Source organism: Camponotus floridanus, unplaced genomic scaffold (genome assembly GCF_003227725.1).
Source record: "Camponotus floridanus strain SB8 unplaced genomic scaffold, Cflo_v7.5 scaffold25, whole genome shotgun sequence".
NCBI lineage: Eukaryota > Metazoa > Arthropoda > Insecta > Hymenoptera > Formicidae > Camponotus > Camponotus floridanus.
This window is the reverse complement of record NW_020229381.1, coordinates 193,134-210,591: the sequence shown is the minus strand read 5'-3', so window position 1 is coordinate 210,591 and position 17,458 is coordinate 193,134. Positions and strand designations below refer to the sequence as shown.

At 29.3% G+C, this 17,458-nt stretch overlaps 2 protein-coding genes across 2 annotated transcripts; both read right to left on the bottom strand.

Annotated features, from left to right (window-relative positions):
* Window positions 1-591: 591 nt before the first annotated feature.
* LOC105249765 (corticotropin-releasing factor-binding protein) lies at window positions 592-11,610 on the bottom strand. Its single transcript, XM_011255474.3, has 7 exons — window positions 11,304-11,610; window positions 6,653-6,743; window positions 4,179-4,339; window positions 2,825-3,044; window positions 1,565-1,743; window positions 1,381-1,489; window positions 592-1,249 (listed from the first exon to the last, which is right to left on the bottom strand). Exons 1-7 carry the CDS (start codon window positions 11,403-11,405, stop codon window positions 1,116-1,118), a joined length of 996 nt encoding a protein of 331 aa, XP_011253776.1. The 5' UTR covers window positions 11,406-11,610; the 3' UTR covers window positions 592-1,115.
* A 1,864-nt stretch (window positions 11,611-13,474) lies between these two features.
* Window positions 13,475-16,524, bottom strand: LOC105249764. Its single transcript, XM_011255473.3, has 3 exons — window positions 16,101-16,524; window positions 14,919-15,061; window positions 13,475-14,845 (listed from the first exon to the last, which is right to left on the bottom strand). The coding sequence occupies exons 1-3, from the start codon at window positions 16,400-16,402 to the stop codon at window positions 14,556-14,558; spliced, it is 735 nt and encodes a 244-aa protein (XP_011253775.1). The 5' UTR covers window positions 16,403-16,524; the 3' UTR covers window positions 13,475-14,555.
* Between the last annotated feature and the right edge of the window lie 934 nt (window positions 16,525-17,458).

The following is a 17,458-nucleotide window of genomic DNA, read 5'->3' as shown; positions in this document are numbered from 1 at the left end:
ATTTTATCAATTAACACAAATTTATTTCTTCAATAGAAAAAGCTGCTAACATAAATTTTTGTTTAACTAAGAACAATATCTATTAAATGATATACACATTCATTTTTGCTTATTTATTATAACTTAAATTATTTATTATAACTTAGATACGAGAACATATACATATTAAGCTATTTAGTTTCGCAGTTTCGCATGTGTTTTATTTAACACAAATATTTATTCTAGCTATAATTCAGTATAGTTTTTTAAATATTCTAATATTAAAATAATATATATAATGTATATTATAAAATAATGAATACAATATGTTCATTTTACGTGTATAGTATTTAATACGATATTATTACTTAAAAGAAAGTCTGATACTTAATTAGAGAAAGAGAAGAAGACAACTATAGTTAGTAAAGTCAAGTAAAATCAATAGAAAGAGAAAAGAAAGATAGCGATAAATATTATACTGGAAATTGAGTATTTTTTTCGATGATACAATAATCAATAAATTATTTCGATTATTTTCGATAAAAATAATAATCATTGAGCAATATTTAAAAAGTCATTACTACTTATTTAGATATAACATATAATGTCTCATAAAGATTGTATTAATTTTATCATCAAAAATTATTCCAATATTACGCTAATCGCAATTAATAACACCATTATGAAGATGTTTCAAATAAATGTTTACACACACTTCACACTTACTATATATTATCTTTTACTTTTCTATTAAAAGCGTCGAATCGAAAAGTATCCGAAATTAATCTCATAAATCTTTTTACTTTCACAGCTATATAGAAGTGGTATAGAAGTAAAAGTTCGTTTATGAAGTAGATGAAATATTAGAATATGTTCGATAGGAGAATATGAAAAAAAGAATAATTAGAATAATCAGTCTTAGATAGAACTCGTCTCTTCTCATTCGTGCGTATGCGACACCCATTTAACATGCAACACAAATATACGATCTGTATAAGCTAAAATACGGCGATGGGATACATTCTATGCAACGATCCCTCCCATTGTGTTAGTGTTGCGCTCGCTCGTTCAAAGATAAACGTCAAGAATAGATACATAGTAAATGCGAACGAGATGAAACTGTACGAAGCAATTGTTTAAAGACCAGAAGCGATCTCCAGCATATCGTTGTCTATAATTGATCTTATTGCCACCGTCACCGAATTATCGCAGTAACCGCTCGATATTAGTCGTACGATTGTCACATCGTACGGCACAGACTCTTTTATATCTGAAATAGAAGAAAAATATGATAAAAATGCCTATAAAATAATATCTAATAAACATATACATATTCTTGATATCGATTTTATTCTGGAATGATTTTCAATCAAGACTTCACGAGTGTAAAATATTCCTTACCCGGTTTGGAGTCGATGCCGCAGATGGAATCGATTACGTCGAGCTTTGTTGTATCCAAATTACGACTGCCTCCGATTTGTACTTGATCCTGCGGACTCTTCGTATCGCACTAAAAATGAAACAAATTAGCATTTATTATTTATTGCAATACAATATGTATATATTGAGAGAAAAAGACTATCACTTTATGTAGAGTGCCGGTTTCCGTCATGCGAGAGACGCCGTGCAAGTTGGTGCCGCCGACCCCGAGCGCGATCACCTGCACGATACCGGGATATATCGCTATGAGAGTGCAATTAATCCGTCTGCCGTAATTGCGGAGCGTGAATGGATCCGTGGTGCTCACCGATAGGACGTTGCAGGCTGGAGAAAAAAAAAGTATGAGACATAAAAGGATGAAATTTGGCTCGCTTTAGTGTTGGAATCAGCTTGGATTTGTTTCATTTATCGGACCGAAGGGTGAGATTCTCATCTCTGTCAACGTATTAGTTCGGCCCACTCATTTATCTCTCTACCCGAATGTTTGCTCTCGGGGAAAGAAATTGGATCATGACAAAATTGAGCTTACTGAATCGGTATTTTTCTCTGTTTGTATCGTTTCTCTATTTACTTGGGGGGGGGGGAGAAATGATAAAGAGGCAGACCCTATTTTACTTCCTACTATCTCTATATTTTTCTGTCCTGATGTAATTTATAGCTCTTTCTTTCTCTGATTTATTGTATTATATAGATTAGGTGATTTTACAGATTCTGATCTAGATCTGATTCTAGCCACATCGAGATGTTATTCGATTAAAACGGTGTGAAGCCTGAATAATCAAATTATAGGGCTAAAACGCTGATGCCGCCACGAATTTGCAATGTTAATGTATTATGGGCACTTCGCATTGCTATTCAGAACAGGTAGCATCGATTTTCCGATGTTCATTACTTCGACTTGAAATGTTGCGTTCGAATATTTCATTAATCGTCAACAACTATTTAGAAATAAATTATAATAGTTAAGATATAATGAAATAGTAATAATTAATTAAAAGGAAATATAATAATGTACAAGTAATATGCAAATTTGTTAATTTTCTTATTTTTAGCTAAATTCTATAGATAAAATATTGTTTTACATTATTTCTATAACTTTTTTATGTATATCTTTTTTTTAATTACTATAAAGATATAATTAATTTGAATAAAATACAAATGTAAGAGAAAATAATTCCGGAGTAGAGTCTTATTGTTTGATTTTGGAAAATATTCCTTTTATATGTTTTCATACTCTTCTTAAAAATGTAAAATTATATTCTCACGCGAACGAGATGTATATTTTACATTTTTCTAGATTGCGAAATTACATGTTCTTCGAGATTCAGACTAATAATTAACATAATTAAATCATAATACATCATAATTAAATCATAATAAGTCATAATTAAATCATTATACTCACGTCTTGGATTTTTTGGATATCTCGCGGATACGACGAAACCTTTCCCACGCATAGGTATTCTATATTGGAGGAGCGCAGCATTCTGTGAGCTCGTAAAGATCTTCTTACTTCGATACCACCTGCTCTTACCGCAAAACTCTGTCACTCTTTCTTTTATTGGTAACGAATGGTCGCCCTCGCTTGGAAATAATTCGCCGTTTAATTCCCAGCCGTCAACTACCTGCCAAATGATTGATTAAAAATTTAATCGCTTCATAAAATTTGCAAAAATGTAAAATTGTTATCTGCTTATGCTATAAATGCTTGATTGTTCAAATAGGGATGCATTATTTTAAACCAAATGTGTTTTACGTATATTATAATATTTATAAGTATATAAATTTATTTTTCACATATTTATGATTATACAAATTTATAAAAAAAGTGTTATAGAAGAGAAAGAGAGAGACGTAAATAGATTATATAAAATTTATAAATAATTTAAGAGTTACAAAATGTAACGAAAATCAATAATCGAAGTATACAGTTGCGATCATGCAGAGAAATTACATCTTGCAGAGCAAAATTCACTTCTCGTGCTGTTAGACACTTGTTCTCTGCAACATTGACTTCTGGGCGACACGTGACGCACCGCGTCCGTCGTGGAAATTACACAAGTTTGCCCTACAGGAGTTTTCCATTAATAGCAACAAGGGGGAACAAGCGTGAATCGGGGAGGGAAAACTTGGCGATTCGATTTTTGCGTAAAATTGGCACATGCGCTGCGACAATTCGTTTACGGCGTCGTTGTTCTATGCAGATAGCTTTCAAGGGTTTTGCTTATTGTCACTATGAACTGGAGGAAGCCAATAATCATAAAAGTTCCTCTTCTCGACATACATTCTTTTTCACCTCAACTTTTTTTCAAGAAAATTTTTCTCAAAGAAAATCCAAAAGATTTTGTTCGTGACATTTGTAAGAATTTGATAGCTTTTTTATTTCATATATTATATCTCAACTAGTGAGAGAAATATATAGAGAGAAAAATATTAGATTAAATATATCATGTTTTACTTTTTTATTATCATTTTATAATTTTTTTTTCTTACATACAAAAATTTATCTAAATTAATAAACTTTGACGTACTATTAAATGTATTGGCTTTGAAATAATCTTGAAATAATCTTGAAATAAATAATTTATTTTCAAATAATCTCATATGTATTATGAAAAAACAATAGTTTTCCGCTTTAATGATTCTTTTCAATGCTTTAAAAATGGATTTTAATTTACTATATCATCCCTGTATCTCTTTGATTGCAAATAAGATAATCGCAGGCCTGAAAATTGACGTTTAATGATGATATTACATACCGCCAAAAGCCCATGATGATCGCAGGGAACATCGAAGCTCTCGAAATGAACCTCTATTGTGCGATCTGGATCCGTTAAAAAGTATATTCCACAAACGTCATCACTGTCGGACGGCGATATATAGGAAAACGGCCCATTTTCCGAGGTAACAAACATGCAGTCTGTAACAGAACATCAATAATTATTTTAATCATTATTCATACTAAATACAAATATTTTTCAATGCACTTGTCCATGCATATACTATGAACTGTATTATAATGCAAAATTGTTTTCCTACAAATTTGAAAATTTGCACATATACAGGAAAACTCATGTATTATGATTGTAGGATTATAAAATAGTTATATTTATTCTCGTTTTTTATATTCTGTATTGTACTATATATATTACTATTCATAAAGTAATGTAAATTAAGTGACGCGAAAGAATATGTTTTATAAATTATCGCACAATAAAGTGCAACTTATAAATTAAAATAGAGATCTTTTCTCAATAACATTTTCAAAATTATATTTTATAGCTAAAAATTTTTATATCCTTAATAATTATTTTATTAAATGAGAGACTTTAATATTTTAAGATTTACGGATAAAGATAATAAATATTTATGGATTAAACGATATCACGAAAGAATGATATAACGAAAGAACTTCAAAGGAAATGTAGAAGATGTACGTATATATAATGGTTTGATAAAACTTCATAAAAGATTATCAAACGATTATTATGTACCTAAATATTAAACACAGTTATTAAATTGAAAAACAGTTATTAAACTTGGAAAATAAAATTTAAATTCTCGTTTACATTAAATAATTTTAATTTTTGTTATCATTTTTGCAATTATATTGTTTGCGATCTTAATTGTAGATTTCGATGCAATTCGGAATGATCGCATCTGATTATCGGGTAATACATAATGTATGGAAAAATATACTAGCCAAGTCACTGTTGCGGAAACTGCGCCGTCCATCCATTAACGCAGTCCACAATTTGTGCAGTAACACAGTTACCGTATCAAATGACTCAATAGCAAAGCTTACAAGCGTGTGATACGCTTCCGTTGCAATCAAAATACTTGGTTTACGTATAAAACTTTTACACGTCTTACAACGGATTAACATAATTCTAAGTAGATATTATAAATGAAAATCGTAAAAAATTTACATAATATATTTCGAATCACAATTGAGAAGTATTAGTTTAAGACACGGATTAATTATACAGATTACGATTATATCGAAATTTCTAATGGAGAGTTAGAGTTTAAATTAAATAATAATAAAATATAAATTTTTATTATATAAAAAAGATTTTAGATTGTAGTAATATATAAAACTTATTTTTAATTTTACGATAGAGATTTATAATAAAAAATTTATAACATATATAATTTATGATATATGATGTGGAATTTCTCTCTTTCTATCTCAGTTCAAAATGGAGCAAATTATTCAGATTAATTAATTATATTAATTCCAGGTTTACTAATTTTATAAACAATAAGTATAAATTAACATATATAAGTAAATTAGCATATATAAGTCATTAATTTATATTATGTAAATATAACATGATTAATTGAAAGACTGCTATATCAATAATTAATCATGGTTGACGTGACATGATTTCGTCGAAATTCTCCGTAATTGTAATTTTTTTAAAAATATACAAATAAAGTATAAGCTATGATCAATAAAATAATGAAAAATTTCGATTACATTTAAATTCTTTAATTTAACATTGTCATATAAATTGCAGAAAATTCTGCTTATTATTCGATGATTATTTTTTTATTAAGTTTGGAATAATTTGAAATATTTTTTTACATACTTTGCGAGCTTTCAACTGTTTCATTTGCAATCGTGAATCATGGAAAATAATGAAAAACGGAGGGAAAAAAATACAGTTATTCTTTTACGCTTATAAACTGCGATATGTATCGCAATTTATAAGCTATTATAGCTATTATGGCTAATTTGTAAGCTATTATCAATTGAAGAAACGCAGTTTCATGTAAGCTCTCGTAATGTATACCGAGCAAATCTTTCCGAGTCCGGATTATCCCGTTCCCGACCGCATTATCGCTGATTTCAATTACACGAGCAAATGCTATAGCGTTTATCGAACATTGATAATGCGATACAATGAAAACAAGATGTTGATTGCATATTTGTTTAAACGTACAAATAAACGTTTATACTGTAAAAAATAATGTGCAGTATAACTGTAAGATCACATAAAGATCATTTATTATTGAATTCTAAATTTATTTTAAATAATTATTCTGAAATTTTTTTCTAAAATTTTATTCGGAAAATTTTACTTTTTCTAAATCCTTCCCGTCTATTTTGCCTTAGCAAAATATAATAAAGTACGATTGAAATAAAGTATAATTGAACGAATTATTTAAAATATTAACCTATTCGTGTCAAACAATAAATTAATTACAATCAAAATTATTCGCTTACCTGTAATTGGTTGATAACGTTCTCGAGATATTTCAAATGAAGTCTTCGCTCCCGCTTCATAAGCCAAAATATTGGCAGCTTCATTGATTAACTAGGAAAACATAATTATATGAATATACGCTGTTAGATTTCAATATATAATTGAGTTATGAATTTAATAATACTTCTGTCCAATAGTAAATTCTAATTGTATAATATCAAGCAGTGCCGAAAAGGCTAAAGGTGGAGCTTTTCGGTGAACAATGAATTATTCCATTTTACTTGTGCAAATGCTTACATTGGAAATTTCAGTGCACGTAGAATTTCTGATTTATTACGTGACATATACGCAAGAGAAGTGAAGCAACAGGCAAAACGAACTTTGACGTATATATTTATAATGTGCTTTCATGTTATACGCTTTGAAAGAGAAAATAAAAGATGACACGGACAAAATGTCACTAAAATTATGAATATTCGCAAAAAGAAATAAAACAAGACGTTTGAGCAATAATATGACAACATTAATTTAACGATCGTGCAATTCTCGATTTAGAAAATATCTCTTTTAAGTATATGTATATTTTAAAAGAAATATTTTCTAAATCGAGAAAATCGTGCGATTCTCAATTTAGAAAATATTTCTTTTACAGTATATATATATATATATATATATATATATATATATATATATTTTAAAAGAGATATTTTCTAAATCGAGAATCGTACGATCATTAAATTAATGTTGTCGTATTATTGCTCGAATGTCTTGTTTTATTTCTTCAAAAGAGAGAGTTAATATATATATATATATATATATATATATATATATATATATATATATATACACCATAATTCTCTCTTTTCTCTCTGTATAATAAAGCAATCTCAATTAAATTAAATATATATTATGATAATTGCTTGTTCACACAAATGATATGAAAATGAAAGACTTATATAGGGTAAACTTTACCCTTTGATTTGCTTTCATATACAAGTTTCGCACAACATAACGATTGAAGTTTGCAAAGTCTAATTATACGTGCTTTTCTTGCGCATTTCTTGCTTTTTCCTCGCACGAAACATTCGAACAAGTTTATGTGCGTTTAACATACCATGCTATCAAACTTTTTTTATCATCCATGAAAAAATATTTTATTGCATTTTATTGTATTTTTTGATAAATATTATTTATCCATGAAAAAATATTTTATTGCATTTTACTGTATTTTTTGAATAAATATTATTTATCTCTAGAATAAGTTTGACTGCGATAAAAATAATTAAACAAACAACGTTTGTTTAATTATTTTTATCGCAGTCAAACTTATTCTAGAGATGTGTTATTACTGACAATATAAATATACTAAACTCTCTGACCATGTGTAATGCAATATTTGTTTAAAAGGACAAATGGATTTCAGTTCTGTTAAAAGCACAAAGCACGTGCAGATGAAATGTTCAAAACACAAATTAGGAATTATATTTTGTTTTATTTATTTCATTTTATTCACAAAAAAATCTCTCTCTTGTTTTTATTTAATTGACAACACTATCCCATTTCTCTCAGTTTCCAAGCATCTCGCATCAAACTACAGAACTATTTCAAACACGAAAATAAATTAAAGTGCGCTATTTAATTACAATTTGACACTGCATACTTTCTCTAATTTGTTTAACAAATATAATAGCAGGGATGGCGATTATTTATATCGCGCGATTGGCTCCGAAGACACCTTAAATCGGTATCAAATCCTCAAAAAATCTCTGTTGACGAGAGAAACAGTTGCTAATAAAATATCCTGTACAGCGTTTTAAATCCGAGGGTAATCTCGTTGTTGTATCTCCGTTCGTGCTCCATCATTTTGTCGCGCTGGGGCAAAAATCGTGCAAATTGCATTCCCCGCACGAACACGCGCGTGGTCGAAAGCTGTACGCGCGCGAGGTAATATCCGCGTTATTTCAATTAACATTATTTCTCGACTGTCACGCGGATACGAAGCCGCTATACGGAAAACCGTGTTCCTTCGCCTGCTAGATATAAATCTGTCTCGAAAATAATTGGCGAGAAATCGAGTCTGAATGATGACCTCGACAATCGCGTATGAGCGCACTCGTTGATTGTAGTGCGCAAAATAATTATCGCACATCGCTAATAAGGGCATGACAACATCCACTATAATATAGGGTACTTTAGAATACTTCCTAATTTTTGAAGAGATACGTAGGAAAAACACAAATGTATGAAAAGCACAATTTATAATAATGTCTGGATAAATTTAAATAATTAAATTAAATAATTTTTGAATTTTAATAATTTAATAGAGATTAATATAGGCTAAGAAATTCTTTTGTTTCTTTGTGCACAAAGTCTGCCTTTTATAAAAATTATGAAAAAATAAGAGAGAGAAATTTTATCATTTTATTATAAAATATTATAAGAAGTTTAATAAAGATAATTTAATCCTGTTTATTTATCTCTCTGTCTACTTTTCTATAAAAGTAAAGAGATAAAGAAGATAAATTTATAATTAAAAACGAGTTAGAGATAAGAAATCAAAACTTGTTAAAAGTTGGCAAATTACATCAGTTGCAGTAGAATTCAAAAGTTCTTAAAGCTTTTACAGTTCTCGAATCTCTTCTGTTTCTGAGATTTTTATATAACACAATTTGTCATTTATCTTTAAGTTCCGTAAAAGAGTGGTATATAATAACTATTTCTTTACTTTTATTACATTATTATATTACTAAATCTTTTTTACTTCTATTGAAATTTATTTTATATATAATTATATTTTTATTTTGTATCATTATTGAAATGTAACATACTGTTATATATGTTCTATATTTATTTCTGTATATTTATGTTTCATTGCATAAATGTAATATAATATCAGATATATTTCCATAAAATATTTTAATGTTATAAACACATTAAATTGATTAAATTTTAGGGGAGAAATGTAGCAAACAAAATTAATTAAGTAATTAATTATCTTAGAGTGAAGAAGGAGGGAAGAGTTCCTCTTATTGGTTGCGAAAGGAAGCTACGATAATTCTGTCATATGACGGCCTGCTATAAAAGCAATTTTATCTTCATTGAGTTTGTTACGTTAAAACGGTTCTTAAATGAATTCTACCTACTTTCAATAGAAAGAAAATTACAAGAATAGCTAAAAGTATGATTGACAGTGCTAAAAAGATAGAGAAACGTATTCACAACAATGATGTGAGGCTCAATAGAAACTTAAGATTAAAAAACTTTATCTTATAAATTTCAAAACTATCTATCGTTTATATAAAAAAAAAATATTTCACTCGTTTACGAGGAATTTATATATGATGAATTTAATGTTGAATGAGAAATATTGCAATAAATCTTAATAGTTCTCTTAATAGGTTTTCTTAATCTGTAATTAAATTTATGTTTGTGGAAATTATGAAAGAAAAAGAGATATTTCATATATCAAATTAATATTTTTTTGAGTGAATTTTTTAATCGAGATAATTTTTTAAATATGAGTTTAGTATAGTGTAATATTTTCTTTATTATAATCATTATATATACCCCTTAATGATTATTTGAAACATACATTAAAGAAGTAGATATCATTTTTAATGATTTTAAAATAATTTTTCCATCAAGAAATATAATAACATTAAACTCTTGCAGGTCGCCAGTAAATAAAATAAAAGAAGTAATTAAAAACGACCACACTGGCAAACTTTTTATTAAAGTGAATCACGATAGGCTGCCTACTAATAACATGACGGAAGTCGTTTACAAATTAGACTGCAAAAATTATAACAAGTCATATATTGGCCAAACAAAAAGACATGTAAGCACTAGTGTAAAAGAATATCGCAACAACATAAAAGTGCACGAAAGTAATTTTTCTGTTATCAGTAAACATAAAGTTGAATTTAATCATGATTTCGATTGGTCATTACCGGTTATTTTACATAATAAGAAACACGTGAGAAAGAGATAAATCGAAATGTTTTTTATAAAAAAGTTTGACAACACGATCAACTTACAAAAAGACACTGAAAATTTAAACAATATTTATGATAGACTAATAAACGTTGTCTAGTCTTTCTCTGTGTGTTGATGGAGACGGTTGACATGATAATTTTGACGAAGTGATTTCCTTATTTCTCACGAGAGAATAGTTAACTAAATTATTGTATGTATTTAACTTGCCGCTCATTTTTTATTTCAAAATCAATGTAATTTATTTTTTTGTGTAATTCTGGAAATAATTTTTTGTAATTCACTCGAAAAGGACCAAGAAATATAATATCACATTTATTTATAATGATAGAGTTTTTAAAATGTATCGCGTTTATTTTGTTCCCAAAATTTCATCTTTATTAATTATCTAGAAATTAATTTGAAAAAGAATGTAATAAAGACTTTTTGAAATATGATGCTAATCAAAATGTGTATGATGAACATATTAAATTTTTTATCTTTATTTTGAAGAAATTTATTCCTTCAAGTTATAATCATGTATGTGTTTAATATATTATAAAACAGAAGATTTTAAATTCTACACAAAGTGTTCGTCAAAATACTCTCTTTCTCTCTCTCTCTCTCTCTCTCTCTCTCTCTCTACTATCTTTTTATATCTCAATCTTAAAAATACATATTCGAGCAATACATATTTACCTGTTGCTGTCGGTGATCGTTGTCAATCGCTGCTCTCACAACATGAAACGCGCCGACGACGCTGAACAAGAGGATCGATGCTGAAATCGACTTGGAGAACATCTTTCTCACCGATCAGAAAGAAACAGAATCGGCGAAAAACTATGCGTAAAGTAAAGAACTAAACTTCTCTCTCTCTTTCTTTCTCTCCCTCACAGCTGGATCGGCCGTTGTCTGTCTTTTCGATCGCTATCGAGAGATCAGAGAGCGCAAAATCGTGGGGTTGGCCCGAGCGCGGCAGGTGTTCTGGTGGCGTCGCGACGCACAACGTCCCTCTTATAGCCGCCTCGTCCACAGCCTCCTCGCTTCGTCCTGCTTCGGCTGCGCAACCCCGAACCTTATCGTTACACAGTATAATAACTTGACACGTTGAATTTGGAGGCGTGGGCGCGCGCATAGAGCACGATAATCATCCTATCTGGGGGGACAAAAGTATCCCACCTGGTTGTATGGTTGTTACGTATTCCCGCTGACATTTCTCTTTTTAAAAAGTAAATTTTCGAAAATTAACTATTTATCCATTTAAATACTCACGTCACACATTTATTTACATCTTCAAAAGTCAATTTGCAAGATATGTCTCTTATTTTTTATTTTCATTGTCGACAGCTTTGACAATCACAAGTACCTTGTTATTTTTTCTAAATCAAAATTACCTTTATAGAAAAAAAAAACTACGCTTTGTATTTGTGTTCAATAATTTAGAATATTCTGAAAATCGATACAATATAATTAAAAGCATGAATCAAAAACGTAAAATTAAAATAAAACTTGTTCGTACTCTAATCAATTACATGTTACGAAAAAAATGAAAGATTTAATTTAAGATATATATAGCTATAGATTCTTTCTCTCTTTTTTTAAACTTTAACAACGAAAATTTGTTTTATTTTTTTATTTATTTCTGTATCCAACTTTATTCGAATGTCAAAGGAACAACAATTACCGAGGGGTTTTATTGCAATTGCTGAAAATCATTATTACGACTCTGCTCCAATATCAAATACCATGATGAATATTGTATCATCGAGTAGCAAAAAAAAGAGTGAAGAGGTTGATATTTTAAATATTCTGCAATATTTGTGCCTATAATAACATTTATTATCTGCGTATCGAAATACACGATCGCCGCGTGACGTTGAGGTCCGGCAGGATTCGCGTATGTCATTCTGTCAGCGAAATGGACATTAAATGATTGCTCGATTAGCACAACCTGGAGAAATTCATATATCGTCTCGACATCGCGACGTCTTGTCCGACTTTAATCTGAAAGCAGTAATTGAAATCGATGATAATGGCGAGGAGTCGTCGTCCGTGTGACTCAAGGTGATATCCTGTAAGCTTTACAAATGATTTTTTGCCTGTAATAATTTCCTTTTTCTTTCTCAAATTCCAACATATTATTATAATGTCATTAATTATAATTAAAATTTGAAAATTATATAATTATATCAGCGAGTTCAATTTTTCATTCAATTTTTGATATAACCATATATACAGAAATATATATCTTATAAATATAAATATGTCAGTCTCTTAAATAATTTAAAGAGAGTAAGAAATCTTTCAAGATAATGATGAAAAATAGAAGAATGTTAGAAATGACAGATGACAGAAGAAAATAAAAAATCTTAAATTAAAATATCATAGTAGAAATCAGTAGGTGAATATGTAATTGGAATTTTATATGTTATTAGATAACAATATTTAATCAAAATATTTAATGTACAAAAAATTAAAATAATTCTATAATCGACTTATGATATAAATAACAATGTAATAAATAATTAATAAATATTATATATTTTGTAATATATATGATATAAAACGGATGGTTAACGATTAATCGAAAATTAGTTATAACGCAAAAGATAATTATATCGTATCCATATCAGATACATACAATTTTAAATAAATAAAATTTGAATGTTTATCCCTAATTAAACTTTTTAAGAAAAATTTTTATATATTATTTGATATAATCACAGAAATATTGATACAAAGTTAACTAATAATCGCATGTTTATACGAATCTCTATCCTCTACATAATATGTAAAATATAGAAATAAAAATAAAAGAAAATCGCAAGTAGCGATCAATATTTCAATATAGATCTTTTGCATGCGGTTGAGCCAAAGTATCTTATAAACGTTAAAACCACCCTACCTATTTAGATGTAAATCGTAGACATTGCGTATGCATGTCTGTTGTCTATAGAAGTTCATGAAGAGTGACGCGTCCTTATGTAACACTGAATAAATAAAAAAAAACTGCGATTTATCATCTGACTTTATCATATGTTCGAATTTAACAAACGGGAGATGGACGATCCTCGGACATATGTAACTGTCTCCTCGATCATTGCATTCTACAGGGGAAATACAGAAATGATACGATCAGTTAATGAACATGGTTTTGATTGACGCATTATGATATACATGTACATTCCTTCAAAATGATAATTTTCCTCCTAGATGCACAAACAACAATTCTCAATCGACACGAGAATCGCGCGTGTCAGAATAAAACGATTTCGCGAGCGAATTTTTCACAATTAAATTAGATACAATTAAAACGATGGCCGCAAAGCGGAAATTGTAAATAACACAGTAAACATTTATTTATCCAACAATAAATACAACCGCCGATTTGCAATTCTGCCGTGGTGGATTAATCAACACGTGGATATCAACGACCTGAAACACTTTCTATTGGCTTCTCGCGCGCGAGTGATCGCCAATTCGTTAAATTGGGAATAGAATCATTAAATTCAATCAATTAGAATTAGCATTCTACTGAAATTCAGATTGGAAGAAAGACATTTCACCCTCCTAAGATACTTTTCAAATCTGTCTTGGCGATGTATAGCTTCTAGAAATACATATTCTAATACATTATACTCGTATGCTGTATGTATAATTTCACATCTCAAATGAGGTTTGGAGAATATTTTTGCGTAATCGAAGAGCTCGTGGCAAAATGTGCGGCGATGGATAAAAAATATTTTGAAGGAGAAAATAGAGCACAAGAGATAACATGTACGTGATTATTAATAAAATTCAAAGACTTTTCGCTATGAATAATTCAGAATTTTAGAAAATAATGCCGACTGCTTACGCTTTTATCCCTCATTTTATCGACGGGAATACAATGCGCATCGCAAACCTCTTCTTGAATAATTCGTGTCTTCAAGATTCTTATTTGACGAAGAGTTAAGGATGCGGAGGCACGAAGAATTGATTCTCTTCCTCGGGAAGCACTTGATGGCTCCTGTCATGAACGTGGTATAATCCATAGTTGATACCGCTCGTGGCTATCTTTTTCAAGCCCTGAATGCTGGACAATATAAGAGCCATTTTGGCGAGAATCAGAGCCTTGCCGCCTAGCACTGCGAGAAACTGAAAGCCCATCGGTACTAGAATCGAACCCATCAACAACAGGCCCATCATCATGAACGGTAGAAAGTGATGATGACGGTGACGACGTCGATGACGTCTTCTACCTAGGAATTTATAAAATTAACTGTAAACTAACTTTAAGCTCGATTGTTTCATAAAACTTGCGCTATGACTCACTTTGGACGATATTACTGTTCTGATCAAGCTCGGACGATGTTGTGTTGAACATGTGTTCGATGTTAACTTTGAAAGCGTGAGTCCGCAAAACACGTGCCAATTGATTCCAAATGATTGTCGACCAGCTGGCGTTATCTTTCGATCTATCGGGAAAATTATCTTTGCTAAATTGTTTTAATTGTAAATCTGATTTTACTTGCAACAATGATATGCAATATATATATATATATGTGTGTGTGTGTGTGTGTGTGTGTGTGTGTGTGTGTGTGTGTGTGTGTGTGTGTGTAATAAATTCCTTAAAAATGCAATTATTTGTTTTCAACGCAGTAAATTTTATCGATAAGCGATGAAGAAAAAGGAGTTCATTTAATATCTTTTTCTTTATAACTCCCGAACTTGCATAATGTTCATCTTCCAAAAAACATATGTAATTATCTGCGAATTAATTAACGATTTGAAAAGCCACAAAGGATTTGAAACAGTATTATAATATCGCTAAGCGATATTATAATACTGTTTCAAATCCTTTTTTACTTGATTACACATGATTAATTTTATAACATGTTGCTTCGATTAGAAAGTATTTCTCTAATGTTAGTCTAATACATAGTATTTTTATTGTATTCAATAATATGTATAACAAGCATTTTTTTCTCATATTTTTCCAATAGCATATAATTGAAAATAATTGAAAATTTTCGATACAACGCTCTGAATGTTAAAGCCCGCGATAGATAATATGTTGCTTCGATTAGAAAGTATTTCTCTAATATGTCAGTCTAATACATAGTATTTTTATTGTATTCAATAATATGCATAACAAGCACTTTTTTCTCATATCTTTCCAATAGCATATAATTGAAAATAATTGAAAATTTTCGATACAATGCTCTGAATGTTAAAGCACGCGGTAGATAACACATTCTTTCGAAATTTAACAAGAATTCTAATATAACAAATATTACGAGCTGTTACAGGAGAAACCCTCCAATAAAATTCCAGCTCCCCTATCTCCCTGTTTAATGTATCTTTAGCCTTTGTCGGACAAATTCTATTTCTGACTATTACTTCTACCTGTTTTTCTGCTACAACCCATCGAACCCCTGGCAATCCCGCAAAGTGTCCATATCATTCAACTTTTTTTTTAACTTGTTAAGCTCTTATAAAGAGAGGTCAACTCACTTGGATTCTCTCGTGCTGTTGTCGTCATTCGGACGAAATCGTATCAAATCGATTCCTTCGAATACCGGAATAATGTCATTGTCGAGGAAGACATCCAGGGTGTCGACAATTCTTTGCTGTATACATCCTTTAAAAATTTCCAGTAATTCATCCTGGCCGGAACTGTTCCGGGACTCCGGCGAGCAATTTTGGAGTACAGATCGTAATCCGGAATACCATCTTGCTTTATCGTCACAACCGACCCTTACGACCGCAATCAGTGCGAGGGCAAGGACGTGAAAAGCACGAGGGTGCATCTGCATTTAAACGCGAGCCTCTCAGGACCGGTGATATCGATGTGGGTTAATGCTGCGTGGCTAATTTCTTTCTCTTTTTTCCTTTTACAAGAAGTATCTCGTTAAAAACTCATTTCCTTTGAACTGTATACTTTCTTTAACTACTCTTTCGTCAATTGAGAAGCGATTTTTTAAAGTAAATATATCAAAACTAGTCAAAGAATATTCAAAGATGTTCGTCTAATAAAAAACAGCTCTTGTATATATTTATTTACATTTACAAGAAAGCTAACAATATAAACTAAATCTAGACAGAGAGAACTCAAATTTAAAAATATATTTTGAATCCTTTTTGATTTCAATAAAAATATAAATTAAATTATAAAACGAATTATAAATTGATATTAAATTATATATTGATATATAAATATATTAAAATAATATATTGAAAATAAATTATAAATTAATAAATATATTAATTCATTTATATTTATAAATTTTTTTATAAGTTTAATTTTATTATAAATTTAATTTTCTCTCTTATAATTATCGAAAATTATATTAATTCTTTTATTAATTTTTTCATATATATTATTTTCATGAATAAAATATTTGATGAACGATATTATTAATTCTGAAACTGAAATTTAAATACAAAAAGAAATAAATTTTCAGACACAAATTCGATCAAATTCATTAAATAATGTTTACACGTGCTTCATTTATTTTATTTTTTCATCTCGATTTTTTCATCTTGTCCACAAAGCAATTAGATCTATATTGTTATCATATTTTTATCACGTTTTTTATGTATTTCCCTCTTCAGTTATTTACATATATAACATTATTTACATATATAAATTATTATATAATTTACATATGTAAAATATTGGGAAGTAATAATAGAAAATGAATATAAATGAATACAGCAATAAAATGTATATTAAATAAATGTACTTTTTCAGGAAAATTTGAAAACGGAAGTATTGACATATTTTTAAAAATATCGGAAAATATACGTAGATATTTTCAAAATATTTTTGCAAAAAGCAAAATTGTAAGATAAAATATTATTTATTATTA

Bases quoted from the DNA above. Each gene is read 5' to 3' on its own strand.
- LOC105249765 (XM_011255474.3), bottom strand. From the start codon at position 11,405: ATGTTCTCCAAGTCGATTTCAGCATCGATCCTCTTGTTCAGCGTCGTC. The intron at 4,340-6,652 runs GTAAGCGAATAA...GTTCTGTTACAG, and splicing joins ACGTTATCAACCAATTACAG to ACTGCATGTTTGTTACCTCG. The intron at 3,045-4,178 runs GTATGTAATATC...ATCATTTGGCAG, and splicing joins ATCATCATGGGCTTTTGGCG to GTAGTTGACGGCTGGGAATT.
- LOC105249764 (XM_011255473.3), bottom strand. From the start codon at position 16,402: ATGCAGATGCACCCTCGTGCTTTTCACGTCCTTGCCCTCGCACTGATT. The intron at 15,062-16,100 runs GTGAGTTGACCT...TTTTCCCGATAG, and splicing joins AACAGCACGAGAGAATCCAA to ATCGAAAGATAACGCCAGCT. The intron at 14,846-14,918 runs GTGAGTCATAGC...ATAAATTCCTAG, and splicing joins GAACAGTAATATCGTCCAAA to GTAGAAGACGTCATCGACGT.